Here is a 19888-nt window from a genome sequence, read left to right on the forward strand (position 1 = left end):
TTGGGTACTGCATGAAATGTTTTATATGAGCAAGACATTCCAATTTTCCAGCTAAGACAAATGAAACTTAGATGAAATAATTTGCACAAAGTTAAATAGCTAGTAAATGGCAGAGCGGGGCATCAAACTCAAGTTTGTCTTAATAAAAACCCTTAACCACTATAGTACCCTGCCTGCCAGATGGCATTAAGACGACAGAGATGGTATGGATAAAAAATAAAAATGTTACTCCAGTATCTTCAGTTATAGAAGGCTTGGGATGTTTCTGCTTATGCACATGCAAAGACCCAAAGGAAAATGCATTGTGTTTTCAAAAAAACCAAAAATGCAACAGAAAGGAAAATATGTTATAATCATAATCATGGAGCTAAATCAGCAGCTGCTAAGGCAAGCCAAGGCAAGTTTTGTGATTAGGATAGCCCCAGATTTTTGGAGTATGTCAACAGAATGTTTTTATAATTTCTCTTTGGTTTGCCCATCCCTGATCCCCATTCCTTAACTCTAGCACCATTAAAATATTTTTTTTTTCCATTTGAAATCTCAGATTAGGTAACTGGTATGTTTGAGTAATCCCAAATGCTTCATAAATGATTACACAAGAATTTATTTGCAATTACCTCAGAGTCCTCTTTGTGAATTTGAAGTAATCTCTGCCAGTGTCTTCTTAAGCATTTCCTATTTCTTTCATATTAACCCAATGGTGATTTTTAATTTATGGATGTCAAGAACAACTTGGATTTGTTTTCCTTTTATTATTATTATTATTTTTTTGCTTATTTTTTTTTAAAAAGTTTGCATTTTTTAAAGGCAGCTTTTACGAATGACAGCTTCTAGGGTAAAAGGATTGCAGTCCATCCCAACAAATTCTGACAGGTCAAGATTCCTGTTAAATTTTCTACACAAGTCTCTGCAAAGAGTCACCAAAAATTTGTGGCAGCATTTAGAGAAAAAGTTGGTGAGTATTACCTTGCTCCTCTTGAGTGTGATATTCTCAGCCATCTGCTGCTTTCCTGCAGAGTCTCCACAACTCCCAAGTGGTAAATTGTTGAAAAAGCAAGAGCTGCAGAAGACTGAAGTATAACTTCTAGAAAGACATTCACAAATAGATACAAATAAATGTATTTTCCCTCTGACTCTTCCTCTTAAATGTGATTTAAGAGGGAAAAACAAATGCTTCATTTTTCCAATTTTGCTTCAATGTAAAGTGTCCTTTTGACCTGCTATTTGTTGAATCATTTGTTCATGTGAATGTATTGGATTTTAATCTGTGGTGCTACCACTAACCCACCCCCAGCTTGAAGTGGAATTATTCCATGAAAAATTCAGGAAAGACAACTTGCAAATTGTAACCTGAGAGTCACTAGATAATTTGTTTTTGTGTTTATGTAACAAGGATTAGTGGATCATCTGAGATTTCATTAGGGAGAGAGAGAAATTTAGCAGTTTGTGCTATGACTACAGTATTTTGATGTGAGGAGATTGCCATACTTTTCAGTTACATGCCTAATTTTAAAAAATTCTAAATATATGACTCCAAAAAAGTTGTGTTGCTGTTTAACTTGTAAAGATTATACAGTTAACTAGACAATGTTTCAATCTGGAACAAGTGATAAGTCATCTGAAAATTATTCCAGAGTAGCCAGTGTACCAAAAGATAATACCTCAAAGTAAAAACCTCAGCTTTAGATCGCAAATTTGTCTAATGAACTCAAGAGTTAGGGTTTTAAAGATTATAATAATTTTTCCCCAGGATGTTTTATTTAGGGAACAGGACTTCGATTTTCCAGTTGTCAATCATTGGCTTGCCCAAAGGATCTCCCAACTGAAGCCTGCACAGCCACTCATGACTACAGCCTGACCACTGCCCCCAGATCGCACATAGGAAAGGGGTGGAGTCTGAGGGAGGAGGATTATTAGCAAGAGTGGATGTGGATATTTTTGGAATTCTGGCCTAAAATGAGGCAATGTTAGAGTGAAACGATACAGTGAAATACCTTCATTGGCTGCTCCTTAGAGCCACTTAGCCTTCATGGGTAGGTCCTGCCCTGTCCTAGACTTTGGGACCAATTTGCCTCTATAACCTTGTTTTTCAATGATGAGCCTTTTGATCAACAAAAATTTTGAATCCAGAATATTTGTGAGTAAAAACAAAATTGAAGACAAATGTGTTTTCAGCTTATACACAACAAGACAAGACATTCTTATAGTCCTCTCGTGTTGCACCATTCTCCAATGCCTCCACTCTGGAGACCCTTATTTTATAAGGAGCTCTAGGCCATTTGCTCTTGAACTATCCTAACAGGACCAGTGACTAGTGCTCTTGTTTTGTTCCTAGGCTCCACCTGTCCCATCTGAACTACTCCCTTACCTCCTTGCCTGCCCCCTAGTTCAGATCTGGAGTATAGCTTGCCTAGCCTGTCTCCTGCCCTGCCAAGGATGGAAGTCAAATGCCTTAAGCCCCGTTGCCAAAGTCTAGGTCGCTGCTTGCTCTGGCTGAACCCCATGGTTACATGTCCCACACATGCACCCACCTGCAGCACCACCACTACAACAAGGGCCACATGATAATAACTTTCCTACCTGGACATGCTTTTTGTTTGCTGACTGGATGTCTCCCCATATATAGCCATCCAAATGGGCTCTGGGCTTACCCACCATTAATCCATGGATTGATCCACAGATCTCTTGGTATCCTTCTTCAAGAAGTAAAAGCCATGGAATACAGCAATTCTATTAATAAGCAGTTCACTTTGTTGGGGAGCTTACCACGCTACCACAGAGTCCAATAATATTACACACTGAATGTATTTGAGGGTAAAATACTTAATATTTATTCTCTCTCTTTGGCTTGGAAATATTTCAGTACGTCAGCATGTCATCTAATTATATGGCTTTCAAAAATAATATGTTTTCTGTCATGAAGTTCCAGAGTGAGTAACTGATTGGGATGTTCTTCATAGCTGAGCAAAACCATTGTTGTAATATCTGGTCATTGAACAGTGGAAAAGGATCCCTTACTACTGATGGCCAGTCTGGGAGGAGTAGTGAGAGGATACTGGCATGTCGTCTCTTCATTGTTGAGTAGCTAATTATCTCCATCTATTCAAATATATGTATTAGGTGCTTGCCGTTTTTAAGGCCCCAAGATAAGATACAGTGCTGGACCTCCAGGGTATCAATCCAGTAAGACAGCACGAAGATTAAGACATGTATACAAATAGTATAATGCAAGGTGAAATGTAGTAGGTAACAAAAAACAAGTCTGAATGAGGGACAAAGAGGACTGAGAGGGAAAAATGAAATAAATTTCACAGAAGTGAACCTTGAAAGATAAGTAGCTTATTTTCCAAGGAGATAGAAAAAAGGGCCTTCTGAACTGAAGATAGCATGAGCAAAAACCAGGAGGTGGGGAAGCCAGGATGGTGTTGAGGAGCAAGACCTGAGTCTCACGCTGACTGAAGGTGTTGAGTGAATCAGAGCCATTTTCTTTCAGGCAAATCATAGCCATTGTACAATATCAGAAACACAGAATGCTATTATCATAAAAAACTACAATGTAAGTAAAGTATCTTTTCTAGGGGTCATTCATTCATTTAACAAACATTTATCAAATGCATTTGACCCTGTGACACTAACAAGATCAGGCATGGCTGATGTTCTTAAAGAGCTCATGTGGCAAGTACTATATTAGAACTTGTCATCGATGTTGAGTCTATGCAAATCAAAGACAGCTAACTGTGCGGTGGGAAGATGGGAGGGATGAGGGTAGAAGAAACTGCAATGAATTATATGCAAGACTGTGGAATATAGCAGGAGCAGGTTTTGGAAGAGGAAGACAAGTTCAGTTTTAAATATATTATGTCTGAGGTGCCATTTGAATCTGTGGGTCTAGAATTGTAAGGGTAAAATTTATGCTAGAGTAAGGATGTAGGAGTCATGGTGTGAATGGTATTTAAAGATAGAGGTTTAGATGAGGTCACCTAGGGAGATTGTGGAGTAGAACATAGGCTCTATTGAAGGGTGTGTTTTTCCCCATCTCCTTGGGTTAATAAGCTAGTGATCTCTCAAAGCCTTTTTTGAAGGATGAGTAGGTGTTAACCAGATGTAAAGAGTGGGAAGGGAATTCCAAACAGGTAGATGGCATGTGAAAAGGTGTCTGTGAAGAGGTGGGCATCACTTGTTCAGTGAACTGCAAGTTACTCAGTAATGGCTCAAGCACAGGCTACATGAGGACAAGCAATGGAACATGAGGCAGAAAAATAATCAGGATCATGTTATCCTGTAGAATATGGGTTACCACTAAAGAATTTTAAGTAGCTCACTAATGTGATCAGAATTGCATTTTTGAAAAATATCACTCTGTCACGTTGAAGGCAAATTGGGAGTGAAAAAGAATGGAGACAGAAACCAGTTAGGAAGCACCAGCAATACAATAGTCCAGACAACAGATTGTCAATGACTCAACAAGGGTATTGTGGTGGTCAATGAGAGGATGTACCATTTTACAGAGGGGAGAAAATTCTATTCGCAATTATAACTTTAGGGTGGCTCCCGTTAAATAAAAGACCCTTTAATCTGCTGACCACATTGACCAGTTTGGATATGCAAAGATAGAGCTAGAACTGCCTTTGGGAGGAGAAAGCTGAATTTGCTGTGCATAATAGGAAAAATTTGGAATTCTCAAGAGTAATCCAGAAGGGTGGTGATGAGGCAGAATCATGAGAAGAGAAGAGGAAGGAAGTGATAAACTAGCAAAAAAAACACAGACCATTATGTGGGATTAAATAGCCAGTGGGAAAAAAAATCCCTAGTGGTGAGTTAGCCAGAAGATTTTTACTAACAGGGCATCTCATGTTTGATTTGAAGTGGTTTGTGTTGCTCTAATGTCAATCCCATATTCATTTCCCCAATTTTCATGCAATATTGAGTTTGTGGAAATCAAGAAAGAGGGCTGATGTGGTCAATGTGGTTTGGAATAGGGGCATTAATAGTTGGTTTGCAAAGTGCAAACTTAGAATATGGAGCCAAAGGGGACCACAAGCAGATAAGCCTCCCCCTGCCCACACTTCTATCCAGGAATTCTAGAAATTCTGCAGAAGACTTTGGGCTGTCAAAGATGGAATGAAGTTTTCAGTCTATTTTATCTGGATCTTGGATATACAAGTTTATATATATATATATGTGTGTGTATGTATATATATATATACATGAAATATTTTTTCTCATGTCAAGTAAAATGACATACCAGAAGATGTGCCTTCTTTAACCTGAGACTTTGTAGACCGCATTGCATTACACTCTTCATCTTAGGGAGTCATGCCGTGCTACCCCGACAGTCTGATTTTTCATCTCCACTGTCTTATGGACTTGCTCTGACCAAGGTCAACAATTCTTGATAACACGTTAAAGCTCTAGGACTCACCGAGGCATTTTATGCTGTTGACTGCTCCTTCCTTGGTGCAGCTCTCTGCTTCCCAACATGACTCTCCTCTGGTTTCTCTCTGGTCGTACTCAGCCTCTGCTACTCTCTACAATCTTGCTGAGTTGGTCTCATCCAAACCCCCACGTCCTTACTGCCAGCACAAATCCCACGCCCACCATTCTAGATCCATTCAAATGGACAGGCACCTCAGACATAATGTATTTTAAACTGAACCCATCCTCTTCCCTAACCTGCTCCTGCTATATCCCTTGTCCCATTTTGTGGCATTTTGGGCCACCCAAATTCCTGGTCCAGACAGGAATGCAGATCTCAACCTAGACTCTGCTCTTCTGTTGCTCCTTGCCACGTACATCTAACTAGTAACCAAATTCTGTGGCGTTGATGCTTGCTTAGTCACTGTTCTGTCTATTCTGACCTCCTCACGCCTACAAAGTGTTCACAGTTAGAGTCTGTATCACTTCGTTTTTAGACCATTATACTGCTCTCCTAACTCGTCTTCCTGCCACCAGCCTGGGCCTCACTGAATCTGTGCTTCTTTTGGTTACACAGTCATATTTTTTTTGTTTGTTTGTTTGTTTTTTTTGAGACAGAGTCTCACTGTGTTGCCTGGGCTAGAGTGCCATGGCGTCATCCTAGCTCACAGCAACCTCAAATACCTGGGCTCAAGCGATCCTACTGCCTCAGCCTCCCACCTCAGCCTCCTGAGTAGCTGGGACTACAGGCATGCGCCACCATGCCTGGCTAATTTTTTCTATATATTTTTAGTTGTCCGATTAATTTCTTTCTATTTTTAGTAGAGATGGGGTCTCGCTCTTGCTCAGGCTGGTCTCGAACTCCTGAGCTCAAACAATCCACCCGCCTCGGCCTCCCAGAGTGCTAGGATTACAGGCATGAGCCACCGCGCCCGGCCTACACAGTCATATTTTAAAAGTCTATATAAATATTATGTCACTCCTCCTCTTGAAATCCTTTGGTTCTCCCCCTGGCTTTCATAATTAAGTCCACGTTCCTTAGCTTACACTAAGTTGTTCAAGACAGGTTCCTGTGGCTCTCAGCCCAGACCAGGCTTTTTAAGCAGACATAGAAATTTTTACCAGATTTTTGAAACGCATCTTACTAATACAGGCTCTGTGGTTCAGATAGGCATATAATTTGGCTGAGAGAAACTTGGTAAACATAACAATTCGGTCAAAACCTAATTTCCAGTTTTGGTGTACCACAATGATGCCACACAACCCTAGTCTATCTGGGAGATGGCTTTTTAGATGTGATTTGTCAGCCAATCATTTCTTCTGAGGGCTTTTGCAAAAGTTAAAAATTAGAATAACCAAATACTGAAGGATGAGCCGAAACAAACAAAATATATAACACCAGAGAGAAGACTAATCAAAATAATCTATCCAACAGTTACTGAAATTGCTTAAATAAAATGGGATTGCTTAATGGTATGTAGCTATCCTTCTCTTTTTGTAGAAAAAAATAGTTATAGGTGTGTTCAAATATGCATTTAAAAGGATTTAAGAAGATATACACTAAAAGGTCATCAGTAATTGTTCTGTGTGGGTAGGATTATGGGTATTCTTTTTGTCCTTTTGTGTATATTTATGTTCTGATTTTTCTTAAATGATCACATACAATAGTCCTATTCTTAATCCACACAAATTATCAATACTAGAAAAAAAAGACTGAAATATTAATTTTACCAGATTTTTGGTTTTACAGAATTATATTGTCTTATGATTTCCAGCCCTTTTCTATAATACCCTGTTTCCTCAAATTGAAATGTCCTTCCCCATCCCCACCCCCATCACGAGATTTTTTTTTTTTTTTTTTAGCCTGGTGATTATTCTTTAAAAATCCAGATTAAATGTCACCTTCCCTGAGAAGATTTCCTTTAGCTCCATATCTGCTTTAGGTCAAGGGTTAATGGTAAAATTTGGCTCAAATTCATCCAACACCCATTTTTGTACAGCTTGTGAACTAAGTAAGAGTTTTTATTCTTCTGGAAGGGTCGATTTCGGTAGGATTCCCACTGCTTTGAAGTAGAGGACAAGTTCTAATTTGACTTGTTCTCTCCAGCATAGAGGAGAGTGCCTTGTAGATGGGAGCCACTTGATAAATAAATGCATGGGTGCTTGAAGGAATGGTGCATGCTCCCTCCTTACACGAGAGTGTAAGTTACACGAGAGGACGGGGGTTTTATCCCCTTTGTTCACTGTGTATCTCTGGTGTCCAGAAGAGTATCTGGAACATGGTAGGCACTCAGAAAATATTTGTGGACCTTAAGTCCATCAATGTTGCTATCATATTTCTGAGTTTTGTAAGTCTTAGGTTAATTCTTAATCTTTTAGAACATGATATTTGGCAATTTATCAAAACAAAAGTCCCCCTTAAGAGCCTCAGAGAAACAAAAAAGGGACAGTTTTAACTTCGTTGTGAAAGGAAGTCATTATGAACTCTTTGCAAGAACATGTTGATTTACCCATGTCTTTAGTGCATCTGAATGTAGACATTGCAACCTGTTATTACCACTTTCTTTCACTCACTGGTAGTAACTATCGCATGGCAGGTATTAAATCAAGATCCTGCTGACACTGAGTTATTAAATACCTGTGGCAGCAGGGCTTGTGAAGCAGAGTGGACTCAGCATCCTGGCCCTGTTGCAAAGCAGGATGAGCTGTACTTGCAGAGATTAATGTGCACATATTAATCACAGCCTAAACACTTCATCTGCTCTTGGACAGTTTCCCTCCCAGTGAGTTGAAAGCTCTTTATAGAGGATGAACTAATTAGTTTTCCTACCAGCTCCGTGAGTTTCCGGGGAGGATGAGCTAGGATCCCTGTTCTGTGCTGAATAATGATCATCATAATACTTTGCATGTTCACAGTACTGGATTCTGAAATAACATGTTCTAAAAATGTTTTTTTCTTAGTAATAAATGTACCCACTTAGTATCTGATCATACCATACTTGTCTTAACATCGGCTTTATAATATTTGTTTCACAGATTGAATATGAAGGTCTATAGCTTAAATTTTGTGACGTGCCTAGTAAGTGCATGTTGTTCTCTCCTAAGGCATAAAAAGCTCCAGCAAGGCAGCTTTTTAAAATACAAAGAAGAAAACATGTCTCCTAATTACTCACTTGTGGTGAGAAGGCCTGGCCAGTTTCCCCAGCCCAAACAGCACCCAGCAACACATGCTAGCCTTTCCTCTTCACTCAGAGTGCTGCTGCATACCTTCCTTCTGTGATTCCTGCATGGATTAATCAGTGACCCGGTTTATCAGCGAACTTTTGCTCCTCTGCCGTATCAGAATGGATTTAGAAAGCTGTTCACCTCTCCTCCCCTTCTATTTAGAAGAGCCCCATCCTCACGCACAAACGAGCGGCGGGGGAAAGGAAGGTCTGTCTTGTCTTTCTGTTCTAAATTCATACACACACATGCATACACTTTTTTAAAAACCTAAATTTTAGCCTTTGTTTCTTTGAACAACAAGAATGAACATAATTATGAACACTGATGGAAAGAAGTCAAAATAGTGAAATTACTACCAAGGAAATGGAAATCTCCACTGTTCTAAGGATGGGGAGCCTGCGGGAGATTTCTGTCTGGATGGAAGCAGAGAGGCGCAGTGACTCAGGAGTATGGGCTTTATGGTTGGGGACACCAGCATTAACCTCTCTGCGCTTCAGTTTCTTCGTCTCTAAAATGGGGATAGCACCTCTTAATGCTGTTGTGAAAAGCGCATGAGACAACTTAGTTCAGAAAATGTCCATCACCCTCCCCCACGACATGGAGCCAGGGCACTGACTTAGCTCACGGTTCTGGAACCCTCTTTAAGTGATTAATCAGTGGTCCTTATTCAGTAAGAGAATGGCTGAACAGTAGAGACAGACTAAAGGAACTAGACTCAAGAACTAGTGGAGAAATTTTCTAGTGAAACACAATCCTCTCAGTTGTAGATAACCCAAAATTCTGTATATGAAACAAACAATTATTGAATGAGTGGCCCAGAGAGCTTGCCAAGGCCACTGCTATAATCTGTAGGACACAAAGGATACATCACTAATCATAGTTAATACAAAGGACTTTAGAAAGGATTTATAGCTTTTCATAAATTAGAGTGGGGCTGGGCGCGGTGGCTCACGCCTGTAATCCTAGCACTCTGGGAGACCAAGGTGGGTGGATTGTTTGAGCTCAGGAGTTCGAGACCAGCCTGATCAAGAGTGAGACTCCGTCTCTACTATAAATAGAAAGAAATTAGCAAAACAACTAAAAATAGAAAAAATTAGCTGGGCATGGCGGCACATGCCTGTAATCCCAGCTACCTGGGAGGCTGAGGCAGAAGGATTGCTTAAGCCCAGGAGTTTGAGGTTGCTGTGAGCTAGGCTGATGCCACGGCACTCTAGTCTGGGCAACACAGTGAGACTCTGTCTCAAAAAAAAAAAAAAAAATTAGAGTGGAGGACTAGCGTGGAGTAAAAGCAATTCGATACATCTTTCTGTTTGAATTCAGACCCTTGTTGAGTGACAAGAGCAGGGTGGAAGGATAGCTGGGGATTGCAAATACATGTGCCCATGTCCCTAAGGGTATTTTGTGAATGTTGGCATCATCACAATTTCTGTAGAGCAAAAAAAAGTCTTAGACCCACCGGACTAAGGCTTGTCCAAGGAGAATGTAAAGGGAGACTTGAATAGTTCGTCTTTAGCATCAGCTACAAGGTAGCTTTGAATTTAGGGGGCTTATCTTCCAGGCATTCCCCTAGTATTCCTTTTCTTCCTACCAAGAAACTTCCTAACTTCAATTTCTTTTTCTTCCAGAATAATTGATTTTAATAATGGTTAAGTTGACTTCTGTGTACCTATTGGACTTATGTAAATATGGGAGCATCAGCTGCCATCCTGGGTCTAGCATCAATAAATCCAAGATGGTAACGGCCACATTGCAGTCTTTTCCCGACTCTTTATCTCACTATCAAAAGAGGCTTTTAAGAAGGTTCTTGATTCCAGTCCTTTAGAAAGAAGTCTGATCAGATTTTCTTAGACATGAGGAAACAAAGAATGCGAATGCTAAGGACCCAAACCTTGTTTGGGTGAGAATGTAATATTTTTAATATTCAGTAACATTACATACACACCTGAAAGATGTATCAACTCACAGAAAATTATTAGTTTGGCTTTAAAAAAAAAGGAAAACTTCAATCCATATTTATTGGAATTACAAAAATAACAGCACATTTCATTAACTCATTAAAGCTCAGAGTTACCAACACATCCAAAGATATGAAGAGCATCTTTAAATTAACTGCTTCTTGCCAATACAAATCTCACAACATAAAAAATAAGTTTATGTTCATATTTACAGAAGAAACATGCTATTGTTTCTTAAAATTCTCTTTGAAATGAATAGGTGAGGCTATTTTTAAAGTCAGGGAACATTTCAAATTGAAGAAGTTATTTTAGAAACATCTCACAATCCATTTTATTTAACACCACTGAACAGTTCTGCATCCTCTTCTAAAGATCGTGTTTTTATCGCAGAGCTTCTGGAACTTCCACCTACAAAGATAGGGGATTTTCTTTCAATGAAACAACACAAATGACAGAGTGAAAAATACCTGTAGGGTATGTCTCTAGCAGGATTCTCTGAGAGGAACTCAAACACAGACTGATTATTGCTGCATAATTTATATTATAAATTAGGTATCGATCACTTGCAACTCTGTGGTAAAAGTTTTGACAAGTGACGAATCCTTTTGGGATGTAGATTATACTCCCTGATTATCTTATTAAAGGAATTGGGACTTTTATGTGTTGGAGCGTCTTAAAATGGTCCTGGCCCTTATAAGACTCAGAGGCTAAGAAGGTGGCCCAGGCATACCGCTCAAATGGAACTGTCCTCACTCACATGCCCGCTCCTATGCTTCCAACTTGGTATGCTACTCCCACACACTAAAATACTTTAAAATATTAATACGTTTTTTGAGAGGAGACTCTAGCACCATCATGCAATGGAGGCCAGCTCGTTTACTAAATCTGCGCCCGAACGTCTGTTCTCAGGTCACTCACCCGCCTCAGCTGTCTCATGCTGCTCCCCCGAATCGCCTCCATGAGATTCTCATGCGCTGATCTCTGTGGGGTAGAAGGTCGGGAACTGTCTTCCGTTTTCTTCTCTTGCACTGATCTCAGAGAATTTTTTATTTCCTTTAGGACACTGTTTGGCTGTTTCTTAACCTTTTTCCCTTTTTTCTTTTTCTGTCCATTTTGTAACGCCCGTTTGGCACTCTCCTGTTGTTTGATGACTTCTGCAATGTTTCGGGTGATGAGCTTTTTCTCTGGGAGTGGAGGAGGAGGAGGGGGCGGCGGAGGAGGAGGTGCTGGTAGATTCTGGGGAGGAGGAGGAGGAGGAGGAGGCGGAGGCGGAGGCGGGGGTGTGGCCACAGGAGACAGAGGACGGCTCCTCACAGTCTGCACTTTCCTGGGCACTTTGGGGGATGACCACGGAGACTGCCTGGGCGATGCGTACGGGGAAGAGCCGGGCGTTCCTCTTTGCCAGACTTTGGTCCTAAGATTGGATCCTCCATCACATCCCTCTTGCTGCTTTTGCTCCTGCATCCGCTTTTGCCTCTGTTTATCCATATTTCTTGTCAGAATGCTCGTCATGCTCATTCGTGGCCCTGGGAGCTCGAAGTGGTAGCCCAGCCTCAGCAGCGTGGTGTTCTCCTTCAGCAGCTTGACGATCTCCATCTCCACCTGGCTGCCCATGATGTGCCTCTGGTTGTGGAAGCGCAGCTCCGTGAGCACCGCGTTGTGCTGCAGAGCCCTCATGATGGCCAGGATGCCCTTTCCCGTGATGAAGTTGGACTCCACGTTGACGCTGGTGATGTGCTCATTGACTCTGAGCATGTCCGCGATGGCGAGGGCTGCGCTGTCGTCGGCGCGCGTGTTGGCCAGGCTGAAGGTCTTCACCACCGTGTTGTCCCTGAGGGCTTCGGCAAAGCGGGTAAGGGTCTGCGTTGTGATGTTCTCGATGTTGTTCAGATTGACTTCTGTGGTGTCAGGGTCATTGTTTTTAATCTTGTCCAAAGCATCCTCAATAACTGTAGGATTTCCACAAGGGTGAATGGCAGCTGGCGGCTCTGTGTTCCTTCTATTGCTGTCGTTGGTCAAATTTATGTTCTCTATTTGACTTTTAAATGTCTTTGGCTTAGAGCTGTCAGAATTGATACTATCATAATTGACAGTTCCATTAATACCTCTTGCGGTTTCAATTGTTCTTTCCTCTTCATCACTATCTTCTTCCTCCTCTTCCTCCTCGGACTCCTGCTGCTCCTCCTCCTCTTCTGTATACACCTCCTCAGAAACCTCACTGTTACTTTCAGTGAAGATAAGCTCTTCCTCACTCTCCTCTTTTTCTTCTTCTGCAACCTAAAGAGCATGGTATCATCATTAAGTTTTTCATTTTTAAGCACATTGTTAAAAATTTACAGAAGTAACACATGGCAAGTATTACAATACAAAAGTCTATAATTTAAAAAAAAGTTAGCAATCCCCTGCTTCTGATCTCTTTAGTTGTGGTGACCCAGGTTAGCATTTTGTTGCATAACTCTCAATAGCTTTTTATACAAATATTTCTTTTGTTTGCTACAGAATATCCAGAATTCAATTACTGAATAAAAATTTATTATTATCTCGTCGATTTGAACAAATAAGTCAGAACTTAAGCTTTGGAAAACCCTTGATGAATTTTCAATCTCTTGACTACTGACTCTTAACTACTTGACTCCTCATCTACTTCAATTTAGCAAATTCAACCCTCGCTCTGGAATCGCCCCTCTGTCCTTCCTTACTTCTCCATCCCAAACAAACGGCAACAAAAATATACAATATGTTAATGAGTTTCCCCTTTGTGACGTTCAAAAATTCTTCCCCAAATTTGCCATCCATAGTAGATGTGACAAGAGCCAAGTGCTCTCCACCCTGGCTTGTCTCAGTGTAGGCAGAAGCAGAGGTGTCATTTGCTCTTCCGCATTTTTCTACTTAATGCAGTAGAGCCCGGCACCGGGATGCGGAGACTCCACACCACCTGAGGGCGCTGCTGTGCCGGTCCCTGGTCTGGGGAAGAGCAGCCTAAGGGGCGGGGCTGTTGCTCAGGACAGCTGGAGGTCAAAACCCCGCTTTACGCAGAAAACATTCAGGTCACCCTTTTCAGCAAATCAGCTTGAAACCTCCAGTGAGGTCAGGGTGAAATGAGATGGGCAGCAGAAGACAGGAAGATAATCACCCGTCGTGCTCACTAGATTCTAACCCGTAATGTGGAACAGCACCGAACAGTAGAAAATCCTGAAGTAAGTCATTGCCCAGCCTGATGGCATTAAATTATTTAGCAGGTATCAATTATGAAAGGCTTTCAGACAAACACAATTTCATTCTACCTTTGTCTTTCCTGTTTACAAGACTTACTGTACAAAGAAGCCCAAGTGTCTAGGCCATACCACCCTGAACACGCCAGATCCCGTCTGGTCTTGGAAGCCAAGCAGGGCCCGGCCTGGTTAGCACTTGGATGGAAGAAGCCCAAGTGACCTTTCTTTCTCTTTTTCTTGCTATCTTTTCTTCTTCATTTTTTCCTTCTCTCTTTTTTTTTTTGATACAGAGTCTTGCTCTGTTGCCTGGGACAGCTGGGCTAGAGAGCCGTGGCGTCAGCCTAGCTCACAGCAACCTCAAACTCCCGGGCTCAAGCAATCCCCCTGCCTCAGCCTCCCTAGTAGCTGGAACTACAGGTGAGCACCACCATGCCTGGCTAATTTTTTCTATTTTTAGTAGTTTCTGGCTAATTTTTTCTGTTTTTTAGTAGAGACAGGATCTCGCTCTTTCTCAGGCTGGTCTTGAACTCCTGAGCCCAAGCAATCCTCCCACCTCGGCCTCCCAGAGTGCTAGGATCACAGGTGTGAGCCCCGCACCTGGCCTCTTGCTATCTTTTCTTATTAAAAAAAAGTCTAGAAATTGATGACAGAGCCCAGTGTTCCCTCAAGCTATCTTTTCAGTCCTTTCTGTTTATAATCTCTGAAGCCCTGGAGCCCTCCTCTGTCCTCCAAGCCCTGATTGTTCCCTCTACAATGACAACTTTTTTTTTTCTTTGACCCCCAGGGCCCCTGCTGCCTGAGGCATGTGGATGAGCTATGGAAAACACTGTACTTGTTTCCAGGTTTGTTTGCCCGGTTGCTATCACAAAACAGCTTCCAGTTATCCACTTGTTTGGAGTGGCAGGCACCAAGTGATGGCCTGGGGAAGGGGTCAGCTGCTCCTGGGATGACCTGTCCAGTCTTAATTTACTCGCTTCTTTAGGAGCAGGAGGGAGAGGGATACTCAGAGAGATAGACATAGAGAGAGAGAGAGAGAGAGAGAGAGAGAGATGTCTGGTGGTAGCTGGCTACAAGTCACAACCCAAAAACACCAAAGAAAGAGTTTGGCTTTTAGCTAACCCTCTTGGCATGTGTGAGGAGAGGGAGGAAGCTGTATCTGGCCAGCAGTGGAATAAATGGATTAACTGGAGGAAGGAAAGAATTGTAGGCTGGGTTCTCCCCACCCCCACCCTGCCCCAAATCCTTTATAATTCTATGCCATCTCTGCTGTGTGTGTGTGCATGTGTTTGTAAGTGTGTGTTTTTAGCTGTTTTAGTATTTGGAGGTAAGGGAGTCTGTCTCAAAATCCAAGGTATATGGCTTTTTATGCCACCATTATATTTTATCCTCTTTGGTTTTACAAAGACCTTTAGGCTCTATCTGCAAGAGCTGTTTTCCCCTCAAAACATACCTGGAAAGATAATTATTTAGCAAACTGAGTTGTCATGTAACATCTAAATGACACCTCTCTTTTTTTTTTTGAGACAGAGTCTCGCTCTGTTGCCTGGGCTAGAGTGCCATGGCGTCATCCTAGCTCACAGCAACCTCAAACTCCTGGGCTCAAGCAATCCTTCTGCCTCAGCCTCCCGAGTAGCTGGGACTACAGGCATGGGCCACAATGCCCGGCTAATTTTTTCTATATATTTTTAGTTGTCTGATTAATTTCTTTCTATTTTTAGTAGAGACGGAGTCTCGCTCTTGCTCAGGCTGGTTTCAAACTCCTGAGCTCAAACAATCCACCCGCCTCGGCCTCCCAAAGTGCTAGGATTACAGGCGTGAGCCACCGTGCCTGGCCATGACACCTCTCTTTGAAAGCCTTCTTTGACACCCCCCTCAAATTACCCCTGCAGTATGGGTTCTCATAGCATTATACCTCCCCCATGAAAGTATCCATCAACTTTATTAGGTTATTAGTATTAGGTTATTAAGACTGTCAGCTGGATGAGGGCAGGGCCATGTCTGTTTTGCTCACCTAGCACAATGCTTAGCATGTCGTAGGAGTTCAATGAATATTTGTTTCCTGAATGGATCTAAGTTTACATTGATTAGCAGCAGCTGAGAGTCATGTCTAGCTCTAGGAGAAAGCAACGATAGAGTTGGGGGGTGGGGATGGTGGTAAGGAGACCAACTCTCCTAGTTTGCCTAAGCCTGAAGCATTGCCCACGTAGCAGGATTTTTAGTTCTAAAATCTAGATAGTCTTGGAGAATCTGAGATGGTTAGTCACACTACATGGGTAACATCTGGAAAAAGAACACCAGAAGAGAGAAAGGTGCCTAGAGATGGGAGGTAGAAGGATGCAAAAACCAGACTTTGCCTACTTGGTAAATTATTCTGGCACTAGGGGACTGTTCTGTTGGAGATTTCCTGTATGCCGCTGCCTTGGCATTAACCCTGATACGTTGGAGAATGGAGGTGGGAAGGTGGGGTAGTGTGAGGAGGTGGGGGATGGTGAGGGGCTGAATGGGGAGAAGGTGGATGTTGGTACACTTAGATAATAAATAAAGCAATGAGAAGGAGGTGGCCAAGCATTTCTCATGGTCACCTCCCTGACATCATTACATGAACAAAGAGGCAAGAGGCTTGGTTTTCAGTTCTGGTTCTGTTTCCACCCGTAAAGAACAGATTGACTTTAGACAGGTCATTAAACCTTTCTGGGTCTCAAAGAAACTACAGTATACAGTTACCTTTGAACAACAAGGGTTTGAACTGCATGGGTCCACTTATATGTGGATTTTCTTCTACCTCTGCCAGCTATGAGACAGCAAGAGCAAGCCCTTCTCTTCCTCCTCGGCCTACTCAACATGAAGACAATGAGGATGAAGAACTTGATGATGACCCACTTCCACTTAATGAATAGTAAATATATTTTCTCTTCTTTGAGATGTTCTTAACATTTCCTTTTCTGTAGCTTACTTTATTGTAAGGCTACAGTATAGAATATATATAATATACAAAATATGTGTTAATCAACTGTTTATGTTATCAGTAAGGCTTTTGGTCAACCCTGCGTTGTTCAAGGGTCAACTGTCGTTGAACAGTTCGTAAACTTTAGCATGTGTCATAATCACCTTGAGGGCTTATGAGTCCACAGATCCTTGGGCCCCATCCCCAGAGTTTCTCATTCAACAGATAGAGGGGAGCTCTAGAATGTGCAGTTCCAAGAAGTTCCCAGGTGATGCTGCTGATTGGACATCCACAATTTTGAGATGGTCTTTGTGCCAACAGAACTTAGTTTGAATTTCACTTCTATTTGCAAACTGTTAACCTTGAATAAGTTTCTTAACCTCACATAGTCTCATGTGCAGAAAGGTAAGAAGGAAGTGAGATAATGTATATGTAATGTGAGGAAACTCATTGGCACCTGTGCCTGAGGTCCAGCAGATGCCCCAGCTGGGGAAGCTGGGCCAGTAGGTCTCCCAGGGCCCCTGGGAACTCCAGTGCAGCATAAGTTTGTGTGAACCCAGGTGGGCAGGAGGCCGTCATTCAACAGGCATTGCACTTGATTTTCAAAAGTCTTTACAGAGCACCTGATAACCAAGACCCCTTGCCTCTTCTCATGGTCCCTACCATGGAGCTTTTCATGCAGCTGCCCCCAACCCACCGCTCAGCTGCTTTGAATTTTTTCCAGTGGTGGGAATTGGATTTGCACCCCCATCAGCAAGCTTCTGCTCAGCACTCCCTGTGACTACAGACAGCTGGCCAGAGGGGAAAGTGTAGTGGGAGAAAAGTTAACTAGCCGAGAAAGGAATCAAAGTTCATAAACACAGCAGCCTTTCTAATTGAGCTGATAAGCCATTGGCAGTGATCAGCAAAACCTTTGGCAGGTTCAGGTGGGTTTTGTCAACAGCTGACAACAGGCTTTGCCCTTTGGTTCCCACCACTGTCATGACATTATGACATTAAAATGCCTTTGTTGGGTTATTGCTACAGTTGGCTGTTATGTCCTGGATATTCTGAGATAATTTTATTCTTTTTATTAGTGAAATTCTTTAACAACTGTAATAAAAACGTCATTATATTTTATCAGACTTTAGATACTCATTCCCACATCATAGGAAAAAAAAAAACCTCTTAAAATGATAGTTGTGGAGAAATTGAACTGTCCTTCCTCCTCACCCCTCCTTCTAGCTCCTCAGCACAGGCGGCTGCTGTGGCCTTGGCAGACACTGGCCAGATCCCAGTGGCCCTTCCTGCGGTGATTGACATGGACAAAGCTCACACATATCTTGCTGCAATTGTGGCCCATGCACCCCATCATCAAGATCAGCTAACAGCGCCTAGATTAGTACCGTGGAAGTCTTGCCATCGGCTTTAGGCCGATTTGACTTTAAGATGATTCCTATAGAGTGCAGGGGTTTTAAACTCTTGTTTCTGGCTGACCTGTGTTCTTCCATAAATTCAGGAAGAATTTCTTTGTCATATGTACATTGTATTGCCATTGCTCTTTTCCCCCGAGTACAGTCTTTTGAACTTGCTTCTGGGAATGACTCATTTGGCAAATTCAAAGTAACTGTTTACTAGGCAGTACACACGAGCTTAGTAGACTTGAGCTCCAATATAAGCACATTTCCTGGCCTCAGAATCACCGTTATAAAGTAGGAAGGAGTCTTAGAGATCATCTACATAGGTGTACTTAACGTGTGTCCTCAGATGGGTTTCAGGATGTGTGTCATATGAAAATCCTATGCAAGACTTTGTGTATATTTGCATAAGCACATATGTATTTTCTTGAGGAGAAGGTTCATAACTTATCAAAATCTCAAAGAGGTTCTTGATTTGCAAAAGAAACACTGTATCTAACTCCCTCAATGGACAGAGAGAAAGAGAATCCTGAAGAAGTGACTGTTCAAGGTCTAACAACTTAATGACGGAGCAGGGACTTAGAAACAAGGCCCCCCAACTCTCAGTCCCATGTGCTTCCCACCACCCCACACTTCTTGGTGTTGGAAAAAAAGAACTATTTTTACTATAGCCACTATCACAGTCAAAGCAACCAGAATTCCCATTTTTGTGTTTCTAGGAGAAAATAAATGTGCTTAACTGAAACACACACACACATATCTCAGAAACTTATATGCTATATCACCAACTTATAGCTCAAATAAGACTTATGTTTAGGAAAATATTTAAACCCATACCTTGCTTGTGAATTATTTCCTCTTGAGGTTCCCAGGTTTAGTCAATCAAAGAACCCCAGTTAAGAATTTCACATGTTAAATGGATCATAATCCATTGGGTGGCCATAGATATTACATGACCATCTCAGCCTGAGAAATTTTTCAGTAGCGGGTACAAATGGGCTATAAGAAGATTAGAGTGATGAGGACTGAGAAGTTAGAGGAAGCAGAGTTGCCTGGGTTTGGGGTGGGGTGGTGGGAGTAGCCAAGGAAAAGTCCCAGGAACCTACCTTTCCACACTCCCCCAGCCTCTCCTTCTCCAAGAGTTTTTGGGACTCCTTTTCCCAATAGGCCATCAGTGCCTCTCTGCTGAATGTCCCCGTGGGGGTTTTCTCCGTCAGACTCTTTTGCCTTAGCCCCACGGGGAGGTTGCGATCAGGTTCAATGTCTTCCAACTCTCGCTCCAGTTCCTTCAGCTCCTCAGCTGACAGGGAGGCGAGGAGCTCGTCCTCATCAATGGATTCATATTTACTAAGTCCTCTTCTGTAGCCAAAGGTAGACATGGTCCCTGCTTTGTCAGACCTGCAAGGAGCTTGAAGAATCAGGCATTCAAGGCTGCCAGAAGCAGGCAAAGAGGCAAGTGGGAAGGCAGGCCAGCAACTGTGAGGAGTGGCTGCAGTAGCCTTTTAAGAGTGGTGAGACAGGGCTGTGACAATGTGGAGAGGGGTGAAAGCATGCGCTGTTTTAAGCATCAGACGTCAGCTAGACATTTGAACACAAAGAATGTCACATCAGTGGTGGACGGAGGTCTCAGAACCAGTGGGGATTATTAACATACTGGCCAGGGCCATATTTAGCTGAGCTGATAGCTCATGAGGACAGGCAGAGAGTGTTTCAGACAAGGAGTAACACAGTTCTTACTGT

General features: G+C 42.2%; 1 protein-coding gene across 2 annotated transcripts; it reads right to left on the bottom strand.

Annotated features, from left to right (window-relative positions):
- Nucleotides 1-10532: 10532 nt before the first annotated feature.
- LMOD2 (leiomodin 2 (cardiac)) lies at nucleotides 10533-19681 on the bottom strand. 2 transcript variants are annotated; one of them, XM_012652763.1, is made up of 3 exons: nucleotides 19255-19681; nucleotides 11514-12872; nucleotides 10533-11003 (listed from the first exon to the last, which is right to left on the bottom strand). In XM_012652763.1, the coding sequence occupies exons 1-3, from the start codon at nucleotides 19525-19527 to the stop codon at nucleotides 10977-10979; spliced, it is 1659 nt and encodes a 552-aa protein (XP_012508217.1). In that variant the 5' UTR covers nucleotides 19528-19681; the 3' UTR covers nucleotides 10533-10976. The 2 variants fall into 2 exon arrangements, with proteins under 2 accessions (XP_012508217.1, XP_012508218.1); XM_012652764.1 differs by having other exon boundaries at nucleotides 11514-12865; nucleotides 19251-19620.
- Between the last annotated feature and the right edge of the window lie 207 nt (nucleotides 19682-19888).

The sequence above is a fragment of the Propithecus coquereli genome, unplaced genomic scaffold, assembly GCF_000956105.1.
Source record: "Propithecus coquereli isolate 6110/MARCELLA unplaced genomic scaffold, Pcoq_1.0 Scaffold4, whole genome shotgun sequence".
NCBI lineage: Eukaryota > Metazoa > Chordata > Mammalia > Primates > Indriidae > Propithecus > Propithecus coquereli.